Source organism: Misgurnus anguillicaudatus, chromosome 8, assembly GCF_027580225.2.
Source record: "Misgurnus anguillicaudatus chromosome 8, ASM2758022v2, whole genome shotgun sequence".
NCBI lineage: Eukaryota > Metazoa > Chordata > Actinopteri > Cypriniformes > Cobitidae > Misgurnus > Misgurnus anguillicaudatus.
The window spans coordinates 27,048,737-27,071,786 of record NC_073344.2 but is presented as its reverse complement, the minus strand read 5'-3'; the positions used below and the strand labels follow the sequence as shown (position 1 = coordinate 27,071,786).

The 23,050-nt window shown below is 37.7% G+C and overlaps 1 protein-coding gene across 5 annotated transcripts in view; it reads right to left on the bottom strand.

Moving 5' to 3' along the window:
- cacna1ib (calcium voltage-gated channel subunit alpha1 Ib) overlaps nucleotides 1-22,217 on the bottom strand; it is a 70,915-nt gene extending 48,698 nt beyond the window's left edge. For 2 of the 5 annotated variants that reach the window (XR_008646394.2, XM_055213591.2), the window contains exons 1-7: nucleotides 21,619-22,207; nucleotides 17,337-17,470; nucleotides 13,363-13,460; nucleotides 9,642-9,801; nucleotides 1,792-2,134; nucleotides 1,538-1,630; nucleotides 1,152-1,452 (exon numbers count right to left, since the gene is read on the bottom strand). Coding sequence is in view for 4 of the 5 variants with exons in the window: in XM_055213591.2 (XP_055069566.2) it covers nucleotides 1,152-1,452; nucleotides 1,538-1,630; nucleotides 1,792-2,134; nucleotides 9,642-9,801; nucleotides 13,363-13,460; nucleotides 17,337-17,470; nucleotides 21,619-21,768 (1,279 nt within the window). In the remaining variant the exon portion in view is untranslated. Of the gene's footprint in view, nucleotides 1-1,151; nucleotides 1,453-1,537; nucleotides 1,631-1,791; nucleotides 2,135-9,641; nucleotides 9,802-13,362; nucleotides 13,461-17,336; nucleotides 17,471-21,618 lie in introns of all 5 variants that reach the window. The other 3 variants (XM_055213594.2, XM_055213593.2, XM_055213592.2) reach the window with 3 other exon arrangements.
- Between the last annotated feature and the right edge of the window lie 833 nt (nucleotides 22,218-23,050).

The following is a 23,050-nucleotide window of genomic DNA, read 5'->3' as shown; positions in this document are numbered from 1 at the left end:
AGACCTCTACCTGTATGAGCTGAAAGGAGAAATCAGTAGATCTCAGTCATATCTCAGGTATCACTGTTCTAGTACAGATCAGTACAGCATGGAGATTCAGAAAAATCTGACCTGTCATTTATAACTGTACGTACCAAATTTAATTTCATGCTTACAATGATTACATTTGTTATGTACCACCTGCCTGATGGTCTTCAGCTCACTTGAGTCTGAGACCACTGATCTAAACTGATTAACAATCTGATCTGATTCATGATCTGATCTAAACTGATTCATAATCTGATGTAAACTGATTCATAATATGATATAAACTGATTAAAAATCTGATGTTAACTGATTTATTATCTGATCTGATTCATGATCTGATCTAAACTAATGCATAATATGATCTAAACTGATTCAGAATCTGATGTAAACTGATTCAAAATCTGACCAAAACTGATTCATAATCCGATCTGAACTGATTCATAATCTGATGTAAACTCATTCATAATCTGATGTAAACTGATTCATAATCTGATTTAAACAGATTCAGAATCTCGTTAAAACTAATTCAAAATCTTATGCAAACTAATTAAAAATCTGCCCAAAACTGATTCAAAATCTACCCAAAACTGATTCATAATCTGATCTGAATTGATTCAGAATCTGATGTAAACTGATTCAAAATCTTACCAAAACTGATTTATAATCTGAGTTGAACTGATTCATAATATGATGTAAACTGATTCATAATTTGATGTAAACGGATTCATAATCTAATCTGAACTGATTTAGAATCTGATGTAAACTGATTCAGAATCTGCCCAAAACTGATTCATTATCTGATCTGAACCGAATTATAATTTGATATTAACTGATTAAGAATATGATGTAAACTGATGTATTATTTGATCTAATTTATGAAATGATCTAAACTGATTCATTTTTTAATTTAAACTGATTCAAAATCTGCACAAAACTGATTCATAATCTGATTTGAACTGATTCATAATCTGATGTAAACGGACTCATAATTTGATTAAAGTGATTCAGAATCTGTTTAAAACTAATTTATAATATGATCTGAACTGATTCATAAGCTGATGTAAACTGATTTAGAATCTGATGTAAACTGATTCATAATCTGATTCAGAATCTATGGCTCTAACCATGCTGCAGAAGGCTCATCTCTCCTCCATTGACTTTCTGCTTCTCGTGAGACGGCATTCTCTCCTGTGGTTTGTGACAGGGAGCTGTAAAGAAAGTGACGACGCGTCTTTGCGTCTTGCGCAGGACGTGACAGACGAGCTGAAAGATTTCCTCGTAGCAGTCGCCGGGTTCAGCCAGCGTGCTGGAAGACAGACATGCGGCACGCTGTTCCTGCATCAGCTGATGTTCACGCTGTTTGGTCTCCGAAAACTGTGTCGCTATGACGACCAAACACAGGTTTATCATGAAGAAGGAACCAATCTGTGAGGAGAGACGAAGATTCAGAAAGAGAAAGTGTGTCTCTGTTTATTCTACACTTGTGTGTGGTGACAGTATGTGTACTTACTATGATGAGCAGTATAAAGTAAATAAAGTTGTAGAAAGAATGGGCATCCATTACATAATACATGATTTCCACCCAACCCTCCAGAGTTATAACCTAAACACACAAACACATGGATGTTAGTGGTGAAAAACAAAGTATTTTTTGCATCATTTTTCCACAAAGCTCTTTTGCACGGAAAACAAACATATTTGAGAAATTACAAAGAAAAGCAGAAGGATTGTTTTCAGAGTCCTAGCAAATCTCCTGACTAAAACCTGAAATATAACGATCCAGGCGTATCCGATGTTGTCGAAGTTGATGGCTCCTTTGTGTGGGTTTTTGTGACCCGTGTTACAGCGAGTGTAGTATCGATTCCAGTTAACGCAGAGACCGGGTACGAGAGCGCCGACGTTCAGGATGGGCTCAATCGGCAGACCCAGCGCCTGATGGTGCAGTACATCATCTACATCCAGACAGCACTGATGTCCGGCCACACGGCGCGCCGGCACGTCGTTGCAGGACATAATGCCGTTATCCTGCGGCAGGGAGCAGATGAAGGGTCTTTCATCTTCCTCATCGAGAGAGTAGTAGGGAGCAGGAAGTGCCACACCAGATGAGCTTAACACAGAGACAGAGAGAGAAACAGTTAAATATGATCTGGTCCAAACGTTAGTGAGCCTCAAAACATTTAAAACATATAGCAACTCCTCATATGAGGCACACAAGATACTTTGACAATAACATATTGCTAAAACTAATAAAAATACACAGCACACATATATTTTATACAACTGTCCATCTTTCATGGAGCTGGGGTCCTGATCCTTTATTTTTTATCATTTTTCCTTAAACTACTGCATACATAGACAGCTCACTGGATCATATGAGTCATCTTTGTTTACTGCACAAACGTGTCAACATTGCTTTAGAGGTTTTATTGGAATATAAAGACCACCAAACACATGGAGTGTTTAACATGAGATGAGAGGGTCAGGAGGTTTATTAGCTCGCTCTCTGTCATCATAAAAGCGGTTTTTAATAAATCCTGAGAGCACATCACAGCTAATGAAAAGATCAAAGACTGAGATTAAATGAAATATTTCTGAAGATTACTGAGGGCAAACATCATCAAAGAGAACATAAACCCACATGCATCTCTCTCTGTGACAAAGCAAACTTCAACCATCATCATTTATCTTTAGCTGGTGTAGGTGAAAGGTTGATCTGTAAGATTTGCTTTTGTGTCAACGGACCTCCTTCTCCTGAATCTGGAGGAGACGTCTTCAAATAAACCATCTGTGTGTCAAAACACTTCATAAAGCGACTGTCAGGACTTTGGCCTTCATGTGTACCATGACATATTCACTATGAAAAGATCACAGCAGCACACATTCATCTCTGAGGCCTCATCTCTTATTTCTTAGTATTCCTTCTCATCTCACCAGAAGAACGTCAACTGTTAAGCCTGCACTGACTGTGAGATTTCTGCCATCTTATAGATCAGGACAGATTAAATCGTGCGACATGAATCTAATACATTTGGGTAAAATGTGTATGTAGACTGTACGATGATGGTAATGTTCGAAGATCATGACGCAATTAGTAAATGTCATCAGTATATGCATGTTTGTAAATGTAAACAAACACAGAATGTCACGGGATGTGAATCGTGGATGGCACTTTTGCATGTAGTAGTTTACATAAACATGACTATTGCAATGTTAAGCTTAGCATTGTCTTTAAAGTTTACGCAGTAAAACATATCTAACTTTTAGCGTCATGTCGCATTGATTAAATATGTGCATTTTCATCCGGAGGATCGTGCTAAATATCTGAAAATGACAGAAAATAATCTTTTATCGCAAAACCTTGATACAGCTGTCTTTATATATCTCTCACTGCTTTTGTTTTTGTTCATGTAAAGCTGCTTTGGAACAATTAACAATTGTTAATGAAGCGATATATAAATAAAATCAAACTGAATAGAAATTTCAATTGTATGATGAAGGAGCACCGTTCAGAAGCTACAATGATAGAAATCATCATGAATGAATCTTTGTTCTGCCACAGCTGAATATGGTGCGGTGTGAACCCGGCTTTAACTGGTGTAAGATCACACATGGAAAACTGCAACAAATATTTCTAGATAACTGGGACAGAATCTTACATCCACACAAGACAATGAAAGCCAGATAATGTCCCGGATCTGTGCCAGCATGAGAGCCGCAAATACATCCAGAAGGTTTCACACAGCAGAACATTACAGCTCAACAGAGAAAACACTGTCGACATGCATGATCTCTTCATCTGTTAGCTTAATAAATCTCAGTTAGCCATTCACTTCTGTCAGGAATCTCACATACTGTATTTACCATATGCTTGATCAATAAAAACACACAGTTTTCAGTCTGGGGTTGGTTTTTTGACAAAATTAAGAAGTAATTTAAATGAAATCAATTAATAAAATACACACACACGCACACAGCATTCTTCCATCTTAGAAATATCTCAAAAACACACCATATGCTGTCTGCATAAGATGCAGAGAAGCTTATCCATGCTTTTATAACCTCTAGAATAGACTATTGTAACTCGTTACTGGGGGGGGGAGGCGTACGCAAATCAGGTAAACAAGTTACAGCTGGTTCAAAACACCACTGCAAGAGTGCTTACTCGATCTAAGAAGTATGACCACATAAGTTCCATTCTGGCATCTTTACATTGGCTACCAGTTAAATATCGCATACAATTTGAAATATTACTAAGCACCTACAAAGCCTTAAATGGCCTAGCGCCCTCGTATATTCAAGAATTACTATCACAATACAATCCGTCACGTACACTGCAATCACAAAATTCTGGCCACTTAATTATCCCAAGAGTATCAAAAGTGTCTAAAGGTGGTAGATTCTTCTCCTACTTAGCCCCTAAGCTCTGGAATGATTTACCAAATAATGTTCAAGTATCAGACACAGTCGATCAATTTAAATCTAAACTTAAGACATTCTTCTTTAACAAAGCATTCACATAAAATGTCCAGTAAATATACTTATCCCGCAGTAGTTAGTTTGTCCAGTACAAAGCACTCACATAACTAATCTGGGAAATATACTTATGCTGCAATAGTTAGCCTGTCTGGAACCGAGCTGACTTAAACCACAATACTGTATGACACTTGCATTACATGTGAACAGCCCCTACGCTAATAGGATTCTGTTTCTCTCTCCCTGTCTCGTCCTCGACCCTGAGGACAATGAGACAAACAGACACAGTTCCTGCAACCGTGAAGGTCATCACACCGCTGATCTACTGACCGTCCTTCAACGTGATGCCCAGCCGATGCCTGACCAGCGAACACCGGCGGAACCAGTTTAATTTGTTACCTGTTCACATACCCCAATAGTATTTATATATACAAATATATATGTATCTCTCTCAGGGGGTTTTCTCCTCCTAGGAGTTTCCAAATGGACTAGCCAGGAGGGTTTTTCTCCTAGGGGGTTTTTCATCACCTGGAGAGTCCGCCACCTTTGGCTTAATTTACTACTTTACTGTACATGTTACATTATTACTATGATCGTTTTCTATGCTTTTTCCTACATCTATTAATGTAAAGCTGCTTTGAAACAATTAACAATTGTGAAAAGCGCTATATAAACAAACTCTATATTCTATTCCCCTAACCTACCCCAGTCCCTAACCTCAACCATCACAAAAATCTGTTGAGAGTATTTAATCAATGAAAAGCTACCATATTCTATGATTGTTAAGACCCTTTTTTTATACACATGTCATTATACACTATTCCCCATAAACTATATATTCAAATCCACACGCTTGCACACATGTACGCACACATACACAAACATGTGACATAACAGGGTCAAAGCCATAATTCTCCCAGCATCTCCTGCTGTACACCATCACACTGACACACTGAGGAACATAACAGAGAAAAGAAGAGAAAAAGAGAGGAGGGAAAATGAGATTTAAAATGAACAACTATGAATAGTTAAGAAAAATTATTCATAACAATATAACAATATATGTCAATGAGAAACTGCAGGTCATACCATCACTCACAGCATATCTGAGATCAGTCTCGAGGCACATTTCCAATAAACACGCCACATTTACACTGCTGAAGCTCAGAAACAATACCCCAGAGGATGTTGTTCATCACACTGAGACTCTCAAACATCTACCGTCACTTACTTACATCTGCTAAATGTGTGAGTGTGATACTATAAACAACACATGACACATCAGAGTAAAGAAAATCATTTCAGCCCAGACAAGAAGAACTCAAGAACCAAAGCATCCATACAGAAACACCACAACTAACAGAAAAGAACCTGGAAACCCAAACAAAACCAGATGAACCAGATGAACTTAAGAGAACCAGAGGAACCAGAGGAACTCAAGAACCAAAGCATCCATACAGAAACACCACAACTAACAGAAAAGAACCTGGAGACCCAAACAAAACCAGAAGAACCAGATGAACTTAAGAGAACCAGAGGAAGTCAAGAACCAAAGCATCCATACAGAAACACCACAACTAACAGAAAAGAACCTGGAGACCCCAAAAAACCCAGAAGAACTTAAGAGAACCAGAGGAACCAGAGGAACTCAAGAACCAAAGCATCCATACAGAAACACCACAACTAACAGAAAAGAACCTGAAGACCCAAACAAAACCAGATGAACTTAAGAGAACTAGAGGAACTCAAGAACCAAAGCATCCATACAGAAACACCACAACTAACAGAAAAGAACCTGGAGACCCCAAAAAACCCAGAAGAACTTAAGAGAACCAGAGGAACCAGAGGAACTCAAGAACCAAAGCATCCATACAGAAACACCACAACTAACAGAAAAGAACCTGAAGACCCAAACAAAACCAGATGAACTTAAGAGAACTAGAGGAACTCAAGAACCAAAGCATCCATACAGAAACACAACAACTAACAGAAAAGAACCTGGAGACCCCAAAAAACCCAGAAGAACTTAAGAGAACCAGAGGAGCCAGAGGAACTCAAGAACCAAAGCATCCATACAGAAACACCACAACTAACAGAAAAGAACCTGAAGACCCAAACAAAACCAGATGAACTTAAGAGAACCAGAGGAACTCAAGAACCAAAGCATCCATACAGAAACACCACAACTAACAGAAAAGAACCTGAAGACCCAAACAAAACCAGATGAACTTAAGAGAACTAGAGGAACTCAAGAACCAAAGCATCCATACAGAAACACCACAACTAACAGAAAAGAACCTGGAGACCCCAAAAAACCCAGAAGAACTTAAGAGAACCAGAGGAACCAGAGGAACTCAAGAACCAAAGCATCCATACAGAAACACCACAACTAACAGAAAAGAACCTGAAGACCCAAACAAAACCAGATGAACTTAAGAGAACTAGAGGAACTCAAGAACCAAAGCATCCATACAGAAACACAACAACTAACAGAAAAGAACCTGGAGACCCCAAAAAACCCAGAAGAACTTAAGAGAACCAGAGGAGCCAGAGGAACTCAAGAACCAAAGCATCCATACAGAAACACCACAACTAACAGAAAAGAACCTGAAGACCCAAACAAAACCAGATGAACCAGATGAACTTAAGAGAACTAGAGGAACTCAAGAACCAAAGCATCCATACAGAAACACCACAACAAACAGAAAAGAACCTGGAGACCCAAACAAAACCAGATGAACCAGATGAACTTAAAAGAACCAGAGGAACTCAAGAACCAAAGCATCCATACAGAAACACCAAAACTAAACAGAAAAGAACCTGGAGCCCCAAACAAAACCAGAAGAACTTAAGAAAACCAGATGAACCAGATGAACTTAAGAGAACCAGAGGAACCAGAGGAACTCAAGAACCAAAGCATCCATACAGAAACACCACAACTAACAGAAAAGAACCTGGAGACCCCAAAAAAACCAGAAGAACTTAAGAGAACTAGAGGAACTCAAGAACCAAAGCATCCATACAGAAACACCACAACTAACAGAAAAGAACCTGGAGACCCAAAAAAAAACAGATGAACCAGATGAACTTAAAAGAACCAGAGGAAGTCAAGAACCAAAGCATCCATACAGAAACACCACAACTAACAGAAAAGAACCTGGAGACCCCAAAAAACCCAGAAGAACTTAAGAGAACCAGAGGAACCAGAGGAACTCAAGAACCAAAGCATCCATACAGAAACACCACAACTAACAGAAAAGAACCTGAAGACCCAAACAAAACCAGATGAACTTAAGAGAACTAGAGGAACTCAAGAACCAAAGCATCCATACAGAAACACCAAAACTAAACAGAAAAGAACCTGGAGCCCCAAACAAAACCAGAAGAACCAGATGAACTTAAGAGAACCAGAGGAAGTCAAGAACCAAAGCATCCATACAGAAACACCACAACTAACAGAAAAGAACCTGGAGACCCCAAAAAACCCAGAAGAACTTAAGAGAACCAGAGGAACCAGAGGAACTCAAGAACCAAAGCATCCATACAGAAACACCACAACTAACAGAAAAGAACCTGAAGACCCAAACAAAACCAGATGAACTTAAGAGAACTAGAGGAACTCAAGAACCAAAGCATCCATACAGAAACACCACAACTAACAGAAAAGAACCTGGAGACCCCAAAAAACCCAGAAGAACTTAAGAGAACCAGAGGAACCAGAGGAACTCAAGAACCAAAGCATCCATACAGAAACACCACAACTAACAGAAAAGAACCTGAAGACCCAAACAAAACCAGATGAACTTAAGAGAACTAGAGGAACTCAAGAACCAAAGCATCCATACAGAAACACAACAACTAACAGAAAAGAACCTGGAGACCCCAAAAAACCCAGAAGAACTTAAGAGAACCAGAGGAGCCAGAGGAACTCAAGAACCAAAGCATCCATACAGAAACACCACAACTAACAGAAAAGAACCTGAAGACCCAAACAAAACCAGATGAACTTAAGAGAACTAGAGGAACTCAAGAACCAAAGCATCCATACAGAAACACCACAACAAACAGAAAAGAACCTGGAGACCCAAACAAAACCAGATGAACCAGATGAACTTAAAAGAACCAGAGGAACTCAAGAACCAAAGCATCCATACAGAAACACCACAACTAACAGAAAAGAACCTGAAGACCCAAACAAAACCAGAAGAACTTAAGAGAACTAGAGGAACTCAAGAACCAAAGCATCCATACAGAAACACCACAACTAACAGAAAAGAACCTGGAGACCCAAACAAAACCAGATAAACCTAAGAGAACGAGCACAGGTGTGAACATGTCTTTTTAACATGATCTTCTGAGATCAACATTTAAAAATCATCAATAACATCAATAAAATATTTTTCTACATTGCAAATAAAAACATTTTAACTAAAGTAGAAAACATATCACACAACTGTACATTTTTGGTTTGCAGTGAATCAGAGTAAAGATTTGATTGAAAATTTCTAATATCTCCAGCTGGGTTTCCATCACTATGATTTTATGCACATTTTGAAGTATATGGCATAAAAAAACAAGTGATGGAAACGCCAATATTCGAATGAAAATCTCTTGATTCAGAAAAAAAGCTTGCTTGATGTGTTTTTTGACTTATGTGTTAAAGAATAAATGTGAATAATGGGAGATGGTAATGCATTAGTGAAGTAGTGAACATTAAACCCATGTGACTGATGGTCAAGCTGTATCAGCTGTTGTTGTATTTATCATATATGGAGCTTGACGTTGTCTTAATACTTTGCTGTTAGTGCCGTCATCAAAAACTCTGCATTTATTATTCTGTGCACAGCATTACAGCTGCACTGCTAATACATTTATAACTTGCCCATTTTATTCTTGTCCAACTTGTCTGTATTTACTGTTAGTTACTAGGTTACCAGTACCACCGTCATTCCCTCTAACAACTTGATGGAAACGCACCTAATTTGCATTTGTTTGTTTTTCTTTTTTGAAAATATTCACTTCACGTTTGGATGGAAACCCTGTTGTTCCAGATTTACATTCCTCATTATTTATCCTCATCATTTGATAAAATGTGTTTTGATTCAGGACACACATCAAACGTCAGGTTGGTTGAGACTCACAGGGTAAAGTTCTCCTCCGGGTAGCAACGGTTGCGTAGAAGCCCCGCCCACAGCTGCACGCCGATGATCCCGAAGATGAAGAAAACGAAGAAACACAAGAGCAGCACGTTCCCCAACATCGGAAGAGTGTCTAACAGCAGATTCACCAGGATCCTCATACCTCAAACACACAAAACATTGTGAAGATTATTAAACTACAGTATGTAGCATTGTGACACTAACCGTAATGTGTTTTCATTGTTTATTTGAGTTACTCTTGTGTGTGGTTTATTTATTTATTATGCAATGTGTTGGAAAGTGACCTCTGCATTTAACCCCTCCAGTGAGTAATGAACACACGCAGGAACACTGAGCATCCATCACTGGGGAGAAACCTGCCAGACGTGAACCTCAAACCGGCAACTCTCAGGTTACAAGCCGGACCCTCTAACCACTAGACTACGACAGCCCACGTTTACTGCTGGAGTACAAGTTAAACAGAAAAGATGACTTCTTGTTTTCAAGTATCCATATCTCTGTTAACTAAAGCTCACATCAGTCTGATAGAAAAAAATACTGAATGTTTAAAAGTTTTGATGGGAGACTGTTATATCAGAACATTATTGACCACAAACTCACCACTGTTGTCTTCTGTGTGTGTTCAAAAAAATGTTGTGACCAATGCTGGCAAAATGAGTGGATAAAGTGTAATTTTGAGCTTCAGGCAAAAGAAAGTGTAAATGTTGATTTCAGTGGAAATTGAGGTTTTGATAAAAATAGATACATTAATCCCTCATCTAGTGATGTCAATGCTCTAAATGTTCATTAAACATCTAAACAGATCTTTATTTGTATTTTCTGATAGGTGTACCATCCTAAATTCTTAATCTAATACAATAACGCATCTCCATCCACTTGTGCGTCAGACATTTTGGTTTGAGTTTTAGCATTAGCATTTTTTCAAAATGTGTTACCCTACCTTTAAAACATGCTGGAATGAGAAAATAAAGTCCATGACTTGCTTCATGTTAAAAGAGTTATTAAGAGCAATAATGATCTTCCTTATGATGACAAACACATCAAAAAATATCTGTTTTGACAAGAATTCCTGCAGATATAATCTGTTTTGTCTTAGGTGAATGTTTGGTTAACTGTTGAGGAGAAATATGTGATGTATAAGATTAAATTAGATCATTACATTATCTTAAAGCTGTCTGTCTCAATGTCAATCAAACAATAAAAGAAAGAAAAAAGTTGAACATATATTTTTGCATTAGATATTGTTTTTGACTTTGTGTTCGCCACATCTATTAGTTTTACAGTGATTGGATGCAGTGATTTTGTTTTTCAAAAATGTTTAACTCGATTTTCCATAAAACTAACTTTGTTGACTCTGTCAACTTCAAACACGTGTAGCTCTGTCATTTTGTGTCAGATTACAACAAATCATACATCATTTTGAAGTTTCTTTTCTAGAGAATTTCAAAAAATAAATAACTAATTTATTAAAATGTTCGACTCATTGGTAACACTCTACAATAAGGTTCATTAGTTAACATAGTTAATGTATTAACTAACATGAACAAACACTGAGCAATACATTTGTTACAGTATTTATTCATCTTTGTTAATGTTAGTTAATAGAAATAAAGCTTTTAATTGTTTGTTCATGTTAGTTCAGAGTGCATTAACTCGTTAACAAGATTGTAATAAAGTATAAGTAATTGTTGAAATTAACATTAACAAAGATTAATAAATGCTGTATAAGCGCAGTTCATAATTAGTTCATGTTGACTAATGTAGTTAACTAATATTAACTAATGAACCTTATTGTAAAGTGTTACCGACTCATTTTGCCAGCACGGGGTCACATATATGAAGAATATTCTCCATTTTTTTTGCCATAGGTCACATATATAAAGACACAACTTCTTCCTCATGATTCATCTGTAAACATTTTCCCTGTGGTGAACCTTATTGTTGTAAAAAATTCTACATTCAAAACACATTCTTTAATGTGACACAGTTCCATATAAAAAGAAGAATTAAGCATTGGCAGGATTTTAGAAAAGATGCATTACCAACAACAATGACTGAACATCTGTTTAAATACTGGTTAGCGTTAACCAAAAGCCATGTGGCCTAAGTGACATCGACAGAGAGAGAGTCATTACAATTATAAATGAAAGATTAAAACTATTTGTGTTGGTCATTTAGTAAAACATACAGTGATGAATGATGCTCAATAAAAAAACACATTAAAAGTTCAACAGAGTCAATTTAATTTTCTTCTGATTTTAAATGACAATAAGTCACCCAGTTCATCACATAGCCAGCAAAGTTACATTAGAGTTATATTAAACTGAATATCATATTCTCTAGATCATAAAGCTTTTTGTGTATATATATGTGTGTGTATGTGTGTGTGTGTGTGTGTGTGTGTGCGTATTGATCTCATTTATGAAATTCAATGTCGACCGCTCAATACTGCAGCAGTATTTCATTTAATGAGCTCAAACTCTTTCTCATTGTGTTTGTAAATAAATGGATAATTGTTATGATTTATTATGTCTCTAAAATAATAGAATAATTTGTTAAAAGGTTAAACACAATCAATAATCATAAACTAAGTTCAAATGTGTTTTAGCTCTGCTGGTGAAGAGCAAATTCAATTCAGTCTTCACTGAAAGAACCAAGACAAACAAGAAGTTACATCAACATCTAATTTATCTGCCCGTCAAATGTCAATGTGTCAAATCTTGTGAAACTTTGACCTATGTTAGGCACACGGTAACTAAACCAATATACAAACATTTTCTTAGCGTAATGACCTCCTAAAAATATTCCCTCCCTCAGGTTTGCTTTAACCGTGACTGCAGTCAGATAATAATCTTGAGGATCTTTTACTTTGACTCCCTCATTTATCAATCATTAAAATATTTAAGAAAGTCTTCCGATCCTACAACGCTGCTATTTTCATTTATACCACGGGTCTGTTGAATGCTTTATTCTGATTGGCTGAGAAATGTTCCACAGGTATACATTATTTTTCAATAATCACACACCTGATCTGTCAAATGTCTTAAAATAACCACCAGAGTAATGTCTGTGGTAATCGTGGTATAAGAGGCCCGTCTTCAATTATGCCTTACTTAAACGATAAAAAAAAACGCAAACCTATGTTCAGTCTACAGGTATGCACGAGTAATTCATAACAATGGCGACCTTCAGGACTGTGTTTATTAATGCTCCAACTAAATTGTAAAAACATTTTGCCACAAGTGTTTAGACAGACACACACCCGCAGACAGACATCTGTAGATCTGTGTAATCCACACAACAGAAGCTGGTTTGTTATCTGTTTGTAAGCTGTATTTGTTCATTTCTGTGCTCCTCACAACACACAGGTGACTGAAGTTTTTTACATTCAGTGGCTGTTTATACCTGCTATTAAGATGTGTTTTGGTCAAATGGATCACAAGTGGAAAACAGAGACACATTCACATTCTATTTAAATTGGTCTCTTTTGTTCACTTTTGACTGCTTTGGTCTGTGGCTGTTTAAACATGAGTGGGAGAAATGACGGGTTTAGGTTGACATGCACTAATATTATGTTAAAAGTGGACAAGCTCAAAACATTTTACACCCGGCCCGCTTTACAACTGTCTTTAGCGTCGTTCAGTTGTGATCTGATTGACCAAAACGTTGTAAAGAGTGAAGGAATGATCCAGATGAAACTCACTGGGAACTCTGTTGATGGCCTTCAGAGGTCGCAGGACTCTCACAGTTCTGATGGCTGTCAGGTTGATGTTCTGAAGATCCAGTGAATACTCCACCACCCTGATACACACAAATCAACCTTATTTATATCATGGACTCTGTTCTAGACCATAATGTATGTACTCATTTTTGTACTTCATTGTCTTCATTGTCTCATGTACTAAATCTCTGTTCTTTCCCAGCAGATGGAGAAACAGAATTTACACATTACAGTCGAGTACACAATGACACACACAATAAACATCTGTGATTGAACAAAATCGGATGTTTAAACCACTTACAGCGGGGAAAATAAATATTTGACACATCAGCATTTTTATCAGTAAGGGGATTTCTAAGTGGACTATTGACACAAAATTTCCACCAGATGTAGCCATCAAGCCAAATATTGAACTCATACAAAGAAATCAAAACATTTAAGTATACAAGTTGAGTCATAATAAATAAAGTGAAATGACACAGGGAGTAAGTATTGAACACACTTTATTTAATAATTTGTAGAAAAGCCTTTGTTGGTGATTACAGCTTCTAGACACCTCTTGTATGGAGAGACCAGACGTCTGCATTGCTCAGGAGTGATTCTGGCCCATTCTTCCACACAAATAATCCCTAAATCTTGAGGGTTTCTTGGGCCCTTGGGCTCTTTTATGAACTTTGATCTTTAGTTCTCTCCATAGATTTTCTATGGGATTTAGGTCAGGCGATTGACTGGGCCATTCAAGCAACTTGATTTTCTTTATTTGAATCCACTTCATTGTTTCCTTGGCCTTGTGTTTGGGATCATTGTCTTGCTGAAATGTCCACCTTCTTTTCATCTTCAGCTTTCTGGTAGATGGCAGCAGATTTTTATCCAGAAAGTCCTGGTACATTTCTTCATTCATCCTGCCTTTAATAATATGAAGTCTCCCAGTACAGCTTGCTGAAAAGCAGCCCCAAACCATGATGCCTCCATCCCCAAACTTAACTGTTGGTACTGTGTTCTTGGGGTGGTGGGCAGTGCCATTTCTTCTCCAAACATGGTGTGTAGAATGACTGCCAAAAAGTTCAATTTTGCTTTCATCTGACCATACTATAATCTCCCAATAATCCACAGGCTTCTCTAAATGCTCTTTCGCCAACTTTAACTGAGCCTCAACATGTTTTTTGTTCAGCAATGGAGTCTTACATGGTGAGCATGCATGGATGCCATGGCGGTGCAGTGCATTGCTTATAGTTTTCTTTGAAACAACAGTACCTGCTGATGCAAGGCCTTCTGCCCGGGTGGTTCTTGGCCGTTGGAGAACTCTCCTGATTATTCTTTGGACTCCTCTGACTGATCGTGGCCGGTTTATGGTGAAGTGATGCTCTTTTCATTTCCGGATAATGGCCCTGACGGTGCTCACAGGAACATTCAGCATTCTGGAAATGCGCCTATAACCATTCCCATCAAAATGCTTTTCAATTATAAGATTACAAAGATCTTGAGAGAGTTTTTTGCTTTTACCCATCATAAAGTCTTTCTTGTGTTCCTCCTGGGTAATGAGAAGCCTTTATAGGCCATCAATTAGGAATAAAGCAGCTGATATCAATTAGTACTGATAGGGGTCAGGGTTTCTCTCTCAATACTGACAGATTTCATGTGATCTTCTGGATTTCTATGCCATTTTGCACCTTGTTCTCTTTATGTGTTCAATACTTATTCCCTGTTTCATTTCACTTTATTTATTATGACTCAACTTGTATACTTAAATGTTCTGATTTATTGTATGAATTCAATATTTGGCATGATGGCTACATCAGGTGGACATTTTGTGTCAATAGCCCACTTAGAAATCCTCTTACTGATAAAAATGCTGATGTGTCAAATTCTTATTTTCCCTGCAGTAGATATAAATATCCTCTTAGTTATTTGATGATTTTGCTCCAAATCTGAACAAAGTTAAAGTCAGTGAATTTGTATGTGTATAACATATTTTCAGTTATATACACACACAAACACAACTACTGTTAATTAAAGCTCCCATCTGCCCAGTATTTCCCACATTCATTATAAAATCTAACACCTCATACAAGTGTTAGTGGTGCGTGTGGAGGAATAAACTTTAATGACTATAATACAAAGAACTGGCAGCTCTCATGCAAACACACAGTTAATGACTAAGACCAGACAACAGAGAGTGAAACAAGAGAGATTTAATAAAGTGGAGGTGATGATGCTGATCGCTGGCAGGTGAGGATGACTGTAGACATGAAACAGGTGAGGGACCATGGAGGATTATGGGAAATGGAGTCCATGGGGAGGCTAATTGAATATAGGGGGAACAGAACAGAAGGAGAGACAAGCAGTGTGACAACAAGAGACTATACACACACACATTCACACGCACACATACACGCACACACACACACACACACACACACACATGTTTGTGCGTATAAAGAGACTCAATGTAGTCTTATGCACACACAGTTTGTTTATCTGCCATGCTGGGACTTTTCATTCGCTTTCACAGCTGTTGTGTTTTTGTGATGTATAAGAGCACAGATTCTCTTTCATATGCGCATGAATCAGCTCTGAACATCTGATTGACAGATTCACTTCTTCATGCAATCATAAATAACTATAACTGTAAAAAATCTGTGCATCTCAGTGACTTACTGCCGGCCATGAGAATCAAACTGGCGACCTTCAGCTTATAAGTCCGACTCTCTAAACACTAGGCCCCACTTTCATTAATATTTATTAGATTCTGAGATCTGTCTGATCTGGTCTGAAACAGTTTTGGCCGCTTTAAGTCCTCTGAGATACAAACAACAGTTAATATCATTGTAATCTTGCTCTTCATAACAGATTAAATGGAGGTTTTGCAGTCAGAGAAACATCCACAAGCAAAGGATGTGGCCATCATCATCACACTCATCATCATCATCGGACTCATCATCATCAGACTGGCTAACTAGGGCTGTCAGAATTATTAAAGGTATTGTGGAGGATTTTCTTTTTCCGGGTGGATCATCAAGACTATTGGTTCTCCTAATTGTCAATCAGAAGTGTTGCGCAATTGCATTTTTTTAAAAAGTGGAGAAGGCGGTTATTTTCTAAAATTCGAGAAAATCCTCCGCTACACCTTTAAATAATCGTCTCATCGTAATGGTTTGACCTCATTACGATGATTTCAGATCACCGCAATGATTGCACATCTCTCTAAAAAACAGAAGGGGGAGCTGCAGCGCCTGTATAAACGAAACAGTATCAGATGGCGCACCTTAACTTACAGTGTAACACGATACATTGCAAAGCCATTCAATACAGTAGAAAAACAGCATTTAAAGAAATGCTGCAAAATTTTGATAAGCTGTATGAACTGCAAGGTAAAACATACATTTCCAAAACAGCAATTCCAAATTTCAGGAAGTGAAGGATCCTATTTCTAAGGATCTATGAGGAATTGATTTGTTTGCAGCCACTATAGACATGTGCTCCAGTACTAATATGACCTTAGTAGGATTGGCTACTATTTAAGGCCTCTTCTGCTATAGTCAGTTTATTTTGCATTTTTGTTTTCAGTTATTTTTCAGACACTTTTAATGTGTTTATTTCTTATGAAAGTTTTCAGTTTTTGAAAGATATATTCATTAAATAATTACTTTGAAATATGTGTTATGTGTATTAATATTTACTGCCAGGTAAACCTAGCAAAAGATTGAATTTAAATAATCACAACAATGTTTAAAAATAATAAAACAGGCAATTAATCGTCATAATCCTCACAATTTATTAAGAAAATTAAACGTCAGCCAAATTTCATAACGTGACAGCCCTACTATGGTTAACACTTGAGGACCTTCCTTGAGCATCTGTGATTACTGTCTGATCTAGACTGCAGAATTGGTCTGAAAACATGAATGACTTGTACAGGATGTTCTGAGATCAGTCGAGAGATCGTCACATCTCACCCTGCCATCACAATGAAGAAGTCCAGTCTGTTCCAGGTGTCACCCAAATAACAGTGCTGACCGAAGATTCCCAGAGCAAACATCTTCACCACCATCTCCAGTGCAAAGAAGATGTAGATGAAAGCATCAAAGGCCTGAAGAGAGAGAGAGAGAGAGAGAGACAGACAATCTGTCATTTAAGTCAATTCCTCTATCTCAAAAAACTTTGCTGTGTGTTTGTGTGAGATTCTCTATACATCCACATTCTTGTGTCTGATTACCAGATGATGAAAAAGAAAAAGAACTGTAAGAGTTAATCCATCAGTTAATTCAGATGAAGCATCTGGTGAGCGATTATCTGATCTGTTCCACTCATACGCTTTATGAATCAAACCGCACAATGTCCCTGTGCAGACATTGGAGGAGATTAGACGTGAGATGAGCTTCCATTGGAAACAGACCACAACCAATCGACAGAATCCAAAAGCTCATTAACAGTCTCGTGTTGTCAATGTGAGAATAATGAATGAAAGAATCAAACATTATCTGTTGCTTTACATGATGAGAAACTATGATGTTCATCCTCAGCACTGAAACATAATGTCAGCAGATCTTTCATGAGCAGAACTTTGTCATGTGGACTATTAGACTTTAATGGACACAATGAGAAGTGTGATTATAATGGTCAGCACTGGGGAGTGTTAGTGAAAACACCATCATTTATCTGTGAGACTCAGACCTCCGCTTCTCCTCGTGTGCTGCTGCTGATAACACAGAGTCTCTTATAATTCCTCTTTTCATTTTGTGTCCCTCCTCCCTCCGTCAGGTCCACATCACTGAAAGTCGAATAATAGCTTGAATAACATAAGCACGGTGTGAAAAGCTTCAAATTAAGTCTTCTGTAAGCTAAACTTTCCGCACAGTTTGTGTGACTTGTGCGTTTATATCCTGTTGTTCATTTTTATTAATCGAAACTAAATTATAATCCGTCTTTTATTCTTTAATTAATGTTTTAAACCCTACTTATAATGTATAGTAGTCAGTGCTCTATATAATGACCAGCCAAGTTATGTCTGAAGTTTCTCACATTTAAAATAAATTTCTTTGCCTAAGTCAGTGGTACACAATTAACGTAGAGGTTCAGTCTATATATTTTCAGAGAGGTCCAGAAAATACTTTTGTTTGAAACAAGTTTTAATCAGTTCAGCCTAATTAGATTTAAAAAGAGTAAGTCTGATGTTTTATCAGGCCAATTTTTTTACATAAACATAGAAAGTCTTGTAATAGCTAAACAATAATGTATGGGTTTTCAAGTTTGTTTTTACAGAGGAGTGAGAGGAGAAAATGAGAGGTGGAAATGAGAGGAGAGAACGAGAGGAAGAAAATGAGAGGAGAGAATAAGAAGAGGAAATAAGCGGAGTAATACGCCTGTAAGGGTTTTTGTCTTGTGTTCTGTTTTGTTCTTAGGTCTTTTATTTTGATACCATGTTCTGTTTCCAGTCTTTTATTTTGAAATCTGGTCATGTCACACTTCACTTTGTACTTCCTGTTTGTGCAGTATAAATCTGGTTCATTGATATCATATCACTGCGAAGTATTGCCAGTTTAACACTGCCTTATCAAGCGTTTCATTGTTATTGTTCCTGTTCCAGAGTTATGTTGTGTATTCCTGTTCTTGTTTTGGATATTCTGGATTTTGAACTGTTGCCTGTTATTTGGATTACGATATTGGATTACCCTATTTGGATGTGTTTGCTTGCATTCGTGGATTTTACCCATAAACCTCCTTGCACATGGATTCATCTCTCTCTCGCTTTGTGTAAGCAGCCCACGTTACACCGCCATGTTGATTCCAAAACGAGGCTGTGAGGGATAAACGTCCAGAGCGTGCGCTTTAAATGTATTGTTTTGTACCGGGATGATGGTCATTTAGCCATCAAAACACAGAAAATTCATCATTTGACAAATTTCCACAAGACAAAGAATCTCAGAAATCATGGATTATTAAAATAAGAAGGGACATATGACCTAATTTTGAGATAAGAGCACCGCAATGTGTATATAAAATCTGTTTGCGATTAGCCTATTGGCTAATCACTAATTCTTATGTTTTAAACATTGTAAATAACACGCCTGGAGGAAGCCGAATGCCAGCTGTTTCTTCAGCTGAGCGCTTTGGTAGCTGTGATACTTGAGCTGTAAACCGGTTGGTTGTTGTGATACTTGTCCCGCCCCTCCTCCATTGTGATTGGACGGCCGTGTGAGAACTGACATTAACGAGGGGAGCTTATTACCCAAAGTTCAACTTTTGGCGCGGAAAAAACACTGAGCACCGGCTTTCAGTGCGAAAAAACCCTGCGCTTTCATTGGAAACAATTGAAAACATGCGCTGGTCGCGAGCGTAAAAGCTTGGATGTGCGCGCCCTATATAGTCCTATAACTAAGTACATAACTCCAATTTGTACAAAAACGCAAGGCATAAACAGAAAAATACGTTAAAAACTTTCATCCGGTAAGCCCTTTTTACGCAGATTGACCGGAATCAACAGAAGCAGGATTCATTTCTAACTAAATAACATTTGTAAGTTACACAACTTTGGGGCTCATATGAGGTTTACATCTAACAATACTTGTACAATGAACTATCACGCAAATAGCTTGTTATAAAGTCAATCACACACAAAAATAGTAAACATGCTTACAACATGAGAAAACAGCGAAAAGGTGCTAAAACGGTTATTATTTACTAGGGGTGGAACAATACATGTATTCGTTTCGAACCGAATCGGTACGGGGGTCACGGTTCTGTGCATGAATTTAAACGGAGAATACACGGTATGAAAATAAAAAAAACTTGCGTGCAAAATAATTAATGTTATGCGGAACTACTGTTAGATAGGCGGGTTCTTTATGGACAGCTAATCTGTTGCCCCGCTTTAGCTCTGAAGCTCTGATTGGCGCCAATGCAGCCGAGCTCCGCCTATGTATGCGCTCTATCAGAGACCGTCTACATTCTCTGGCACTCTGCATTTTTTTGTCACGTCGACGCCGATCCAGTCAGTGAATGAGCAGCCGTGTTCCACAAGAGTTAGACGTTCCGCCAGCCTCTTTAAGATCGCAAGTTTGGCAAAACTTCAGTTTTCCAGTCAGTTACAATAGTACAGGCGAGAGATTGGTGGAAAAGACGAGGACCTTGCATCGGCGTTGTTCAGCAATTGTTAGGTATGTAAGTGGAAATACATCTAATCAGGGCTCTCAAGTCTCACGCATTCACCTTGACAAACACGCATTTCAGTCAGTTCAAATGCCACACTTTGTATTTCTCACGCTGAGAAGTAGGAGATAAATTGTCCTGCTATATACAACAGGCATACGCAGGGCAGTTCTGTCGAGTTCAGCTGCTTTCAGTTTTTTAAGCGTGCTCAACTTTACGCAGCGCCATCAGCGTCAGAGTACCGCGAGAAATCTTGCGGAGGAGGCTGATTTCAAATCGCTCTCGCGTTACTCTGACGTCATCGACTTGTCGTTTCTTGCAGCCCCTCGTGAAGTCGTGCACACCTATTAATTCATCCTACAAGCCTATTTTTTGGTTCTTTAGTACATTAATATGAAATAAGGCCAAAATGTCATTTTAAAATGTATTTTGGTAACACTTGTAATACATTTGAACCCATATTTGTATGAAAGATGAGTACAAGATTACTTAAAGAGGTATATATTTTTGAAATACGAGATAGTATGTTAAATGCATTTCAGTTCATATTCATGACATCTCAAAATAACACTGATAAGGACACCTATGTTTTTAAGATTAGCTTAAGTACTAAAAAAAATGCCGCCTTCATTTTTGTTTTGCTTTTCCTCACAGACTCATTTTGCAATCAACATGGCGGCAGGCTGAATAAGGCGTATAAGAGGAGAGAACAAGAGGAGAAGATGAGGGAAGACAATGAAAGGAGAAGACAGAAGTGGTCTGATGCTACAGCACAGAAGAAATGAAAGGAATATTTAATATTCAAACAATACTGTATGAGGATTCAGGGTTGTTTCTGTAATTATCCTTAAACAAACAAACTTGAAAAATCAATGAAATGTAAGCGTGTATGGTCTGAAACATGACTGAAACGTTTCTCATGATATTATAGATTCATAAAAATCTCTTGCATATTAAAAATGATCCCAGAGTTGAGACCAATTACAATTACAAGCACATTTTCTGATTTACACTCATTTACAATTGTAATACAAACTATTGTAAAATGCTGGAACATAATGAGAATAATGAAGATGAGATGAGACTCACCTGCAGTATATAGCAGCGTTCAGAGGAACAGTCGACTTTCTCACAGGGTTGATACATTCCCAACGTCACACAGTTTAACAGGATAACCAACATACTGACACGCTCAAACCATGTACAGATTAAAGTTAAGGAGATACAATGATCAAACATTAAAAAGGTTTTACAATAAATACTAAACACACAAAAAATATTCAGTACAAACAAAAATTAAAGCCCATTATTTGTGTGCATTATACTCACAAAATTACTGTAATGTATTTAAAACACTAAAATACAGCACAGATACTACAATGATATTCAGACTGCATTTGTTTACTACAACAGTTTTCTACAGACTGAAGCACAGCCACATATAAATGTTAAACTACATCTATTTTAAAGGCCTTTCGTCAGTAGATCAGCATCAGTATTTGTGTTGTGTTAGTATAAATACTGACATTAGTGTGTGTTGATGCAGTTGTGTGCGCTGGATATACAAACACAAACACATTTGTAACAATCTTAAATCCACACATGCCCACATGTTCTCCTCTCAGCTAATGTAACTGGATAACAGTCAAACTCCCAGATGTCTCCGATGAGCACAAGCTTGTCTGAGTGCGATGGCTCATTAAAGTTGACACGAGTCCCATGAGAACAGTTACACACACACACACACACACACACACACACACACACACACACACACACACACACACACACACACACACACACACACACAGAATCTAATGATGATCCATTCCTCTGCTCACATTCACTCATTATTAATAGATTATTAAACATTTATCAACAGTGATGTCGTGCAGCCAGACAGGAACCAGCGGCAGATTCACATCTCGCCCTGTGGGATTTATGACTATTGAGTGTCATTTACTGCTGACCCAGGGTCAGTGTTAATACTAACACGAGCTAACACGAGACTTAAATAACAGGCGGTCAGATCTAAACAGCTTTTAAAGAATCTATTTCTACCAGAAGCACAGACACAATAATGAAGATCAGAGAGTTTGATTGGAAAATGGAAGCATTTGAGAAAGAACAACAAACTCGTTTATAAAACATACAACAGTTTAAATTGTGTTAACAAAATGAGTTTAGTTTCAGCTGAAGGAGCAGAGCTTGAGTGTGATGAAAACACTGATCAAGATGTTGACTTCTGGATTTCATCACCTAATGATGTATAAAACAATCTAGTAAACATATACTAATTCTAAGAAAAGAGGCTAAAAGAGAAAGAGAAAGGAGAAGCAAGAAAGAGAAGAGGGAATGAGAAAGGAGAACAAGATGAGTTAATGTGAGGAGTGAATAAGAGGAGTGAATGAAAGGGAAGAATGAAAAAGTGAATAAGAGGAGAGAATAAGAGGAGTGAATGAAAGGGATGAATGAGAAGAGAGAATAAGGGGAGTGAACAAGAGAAGTGAATGAGAGGAGA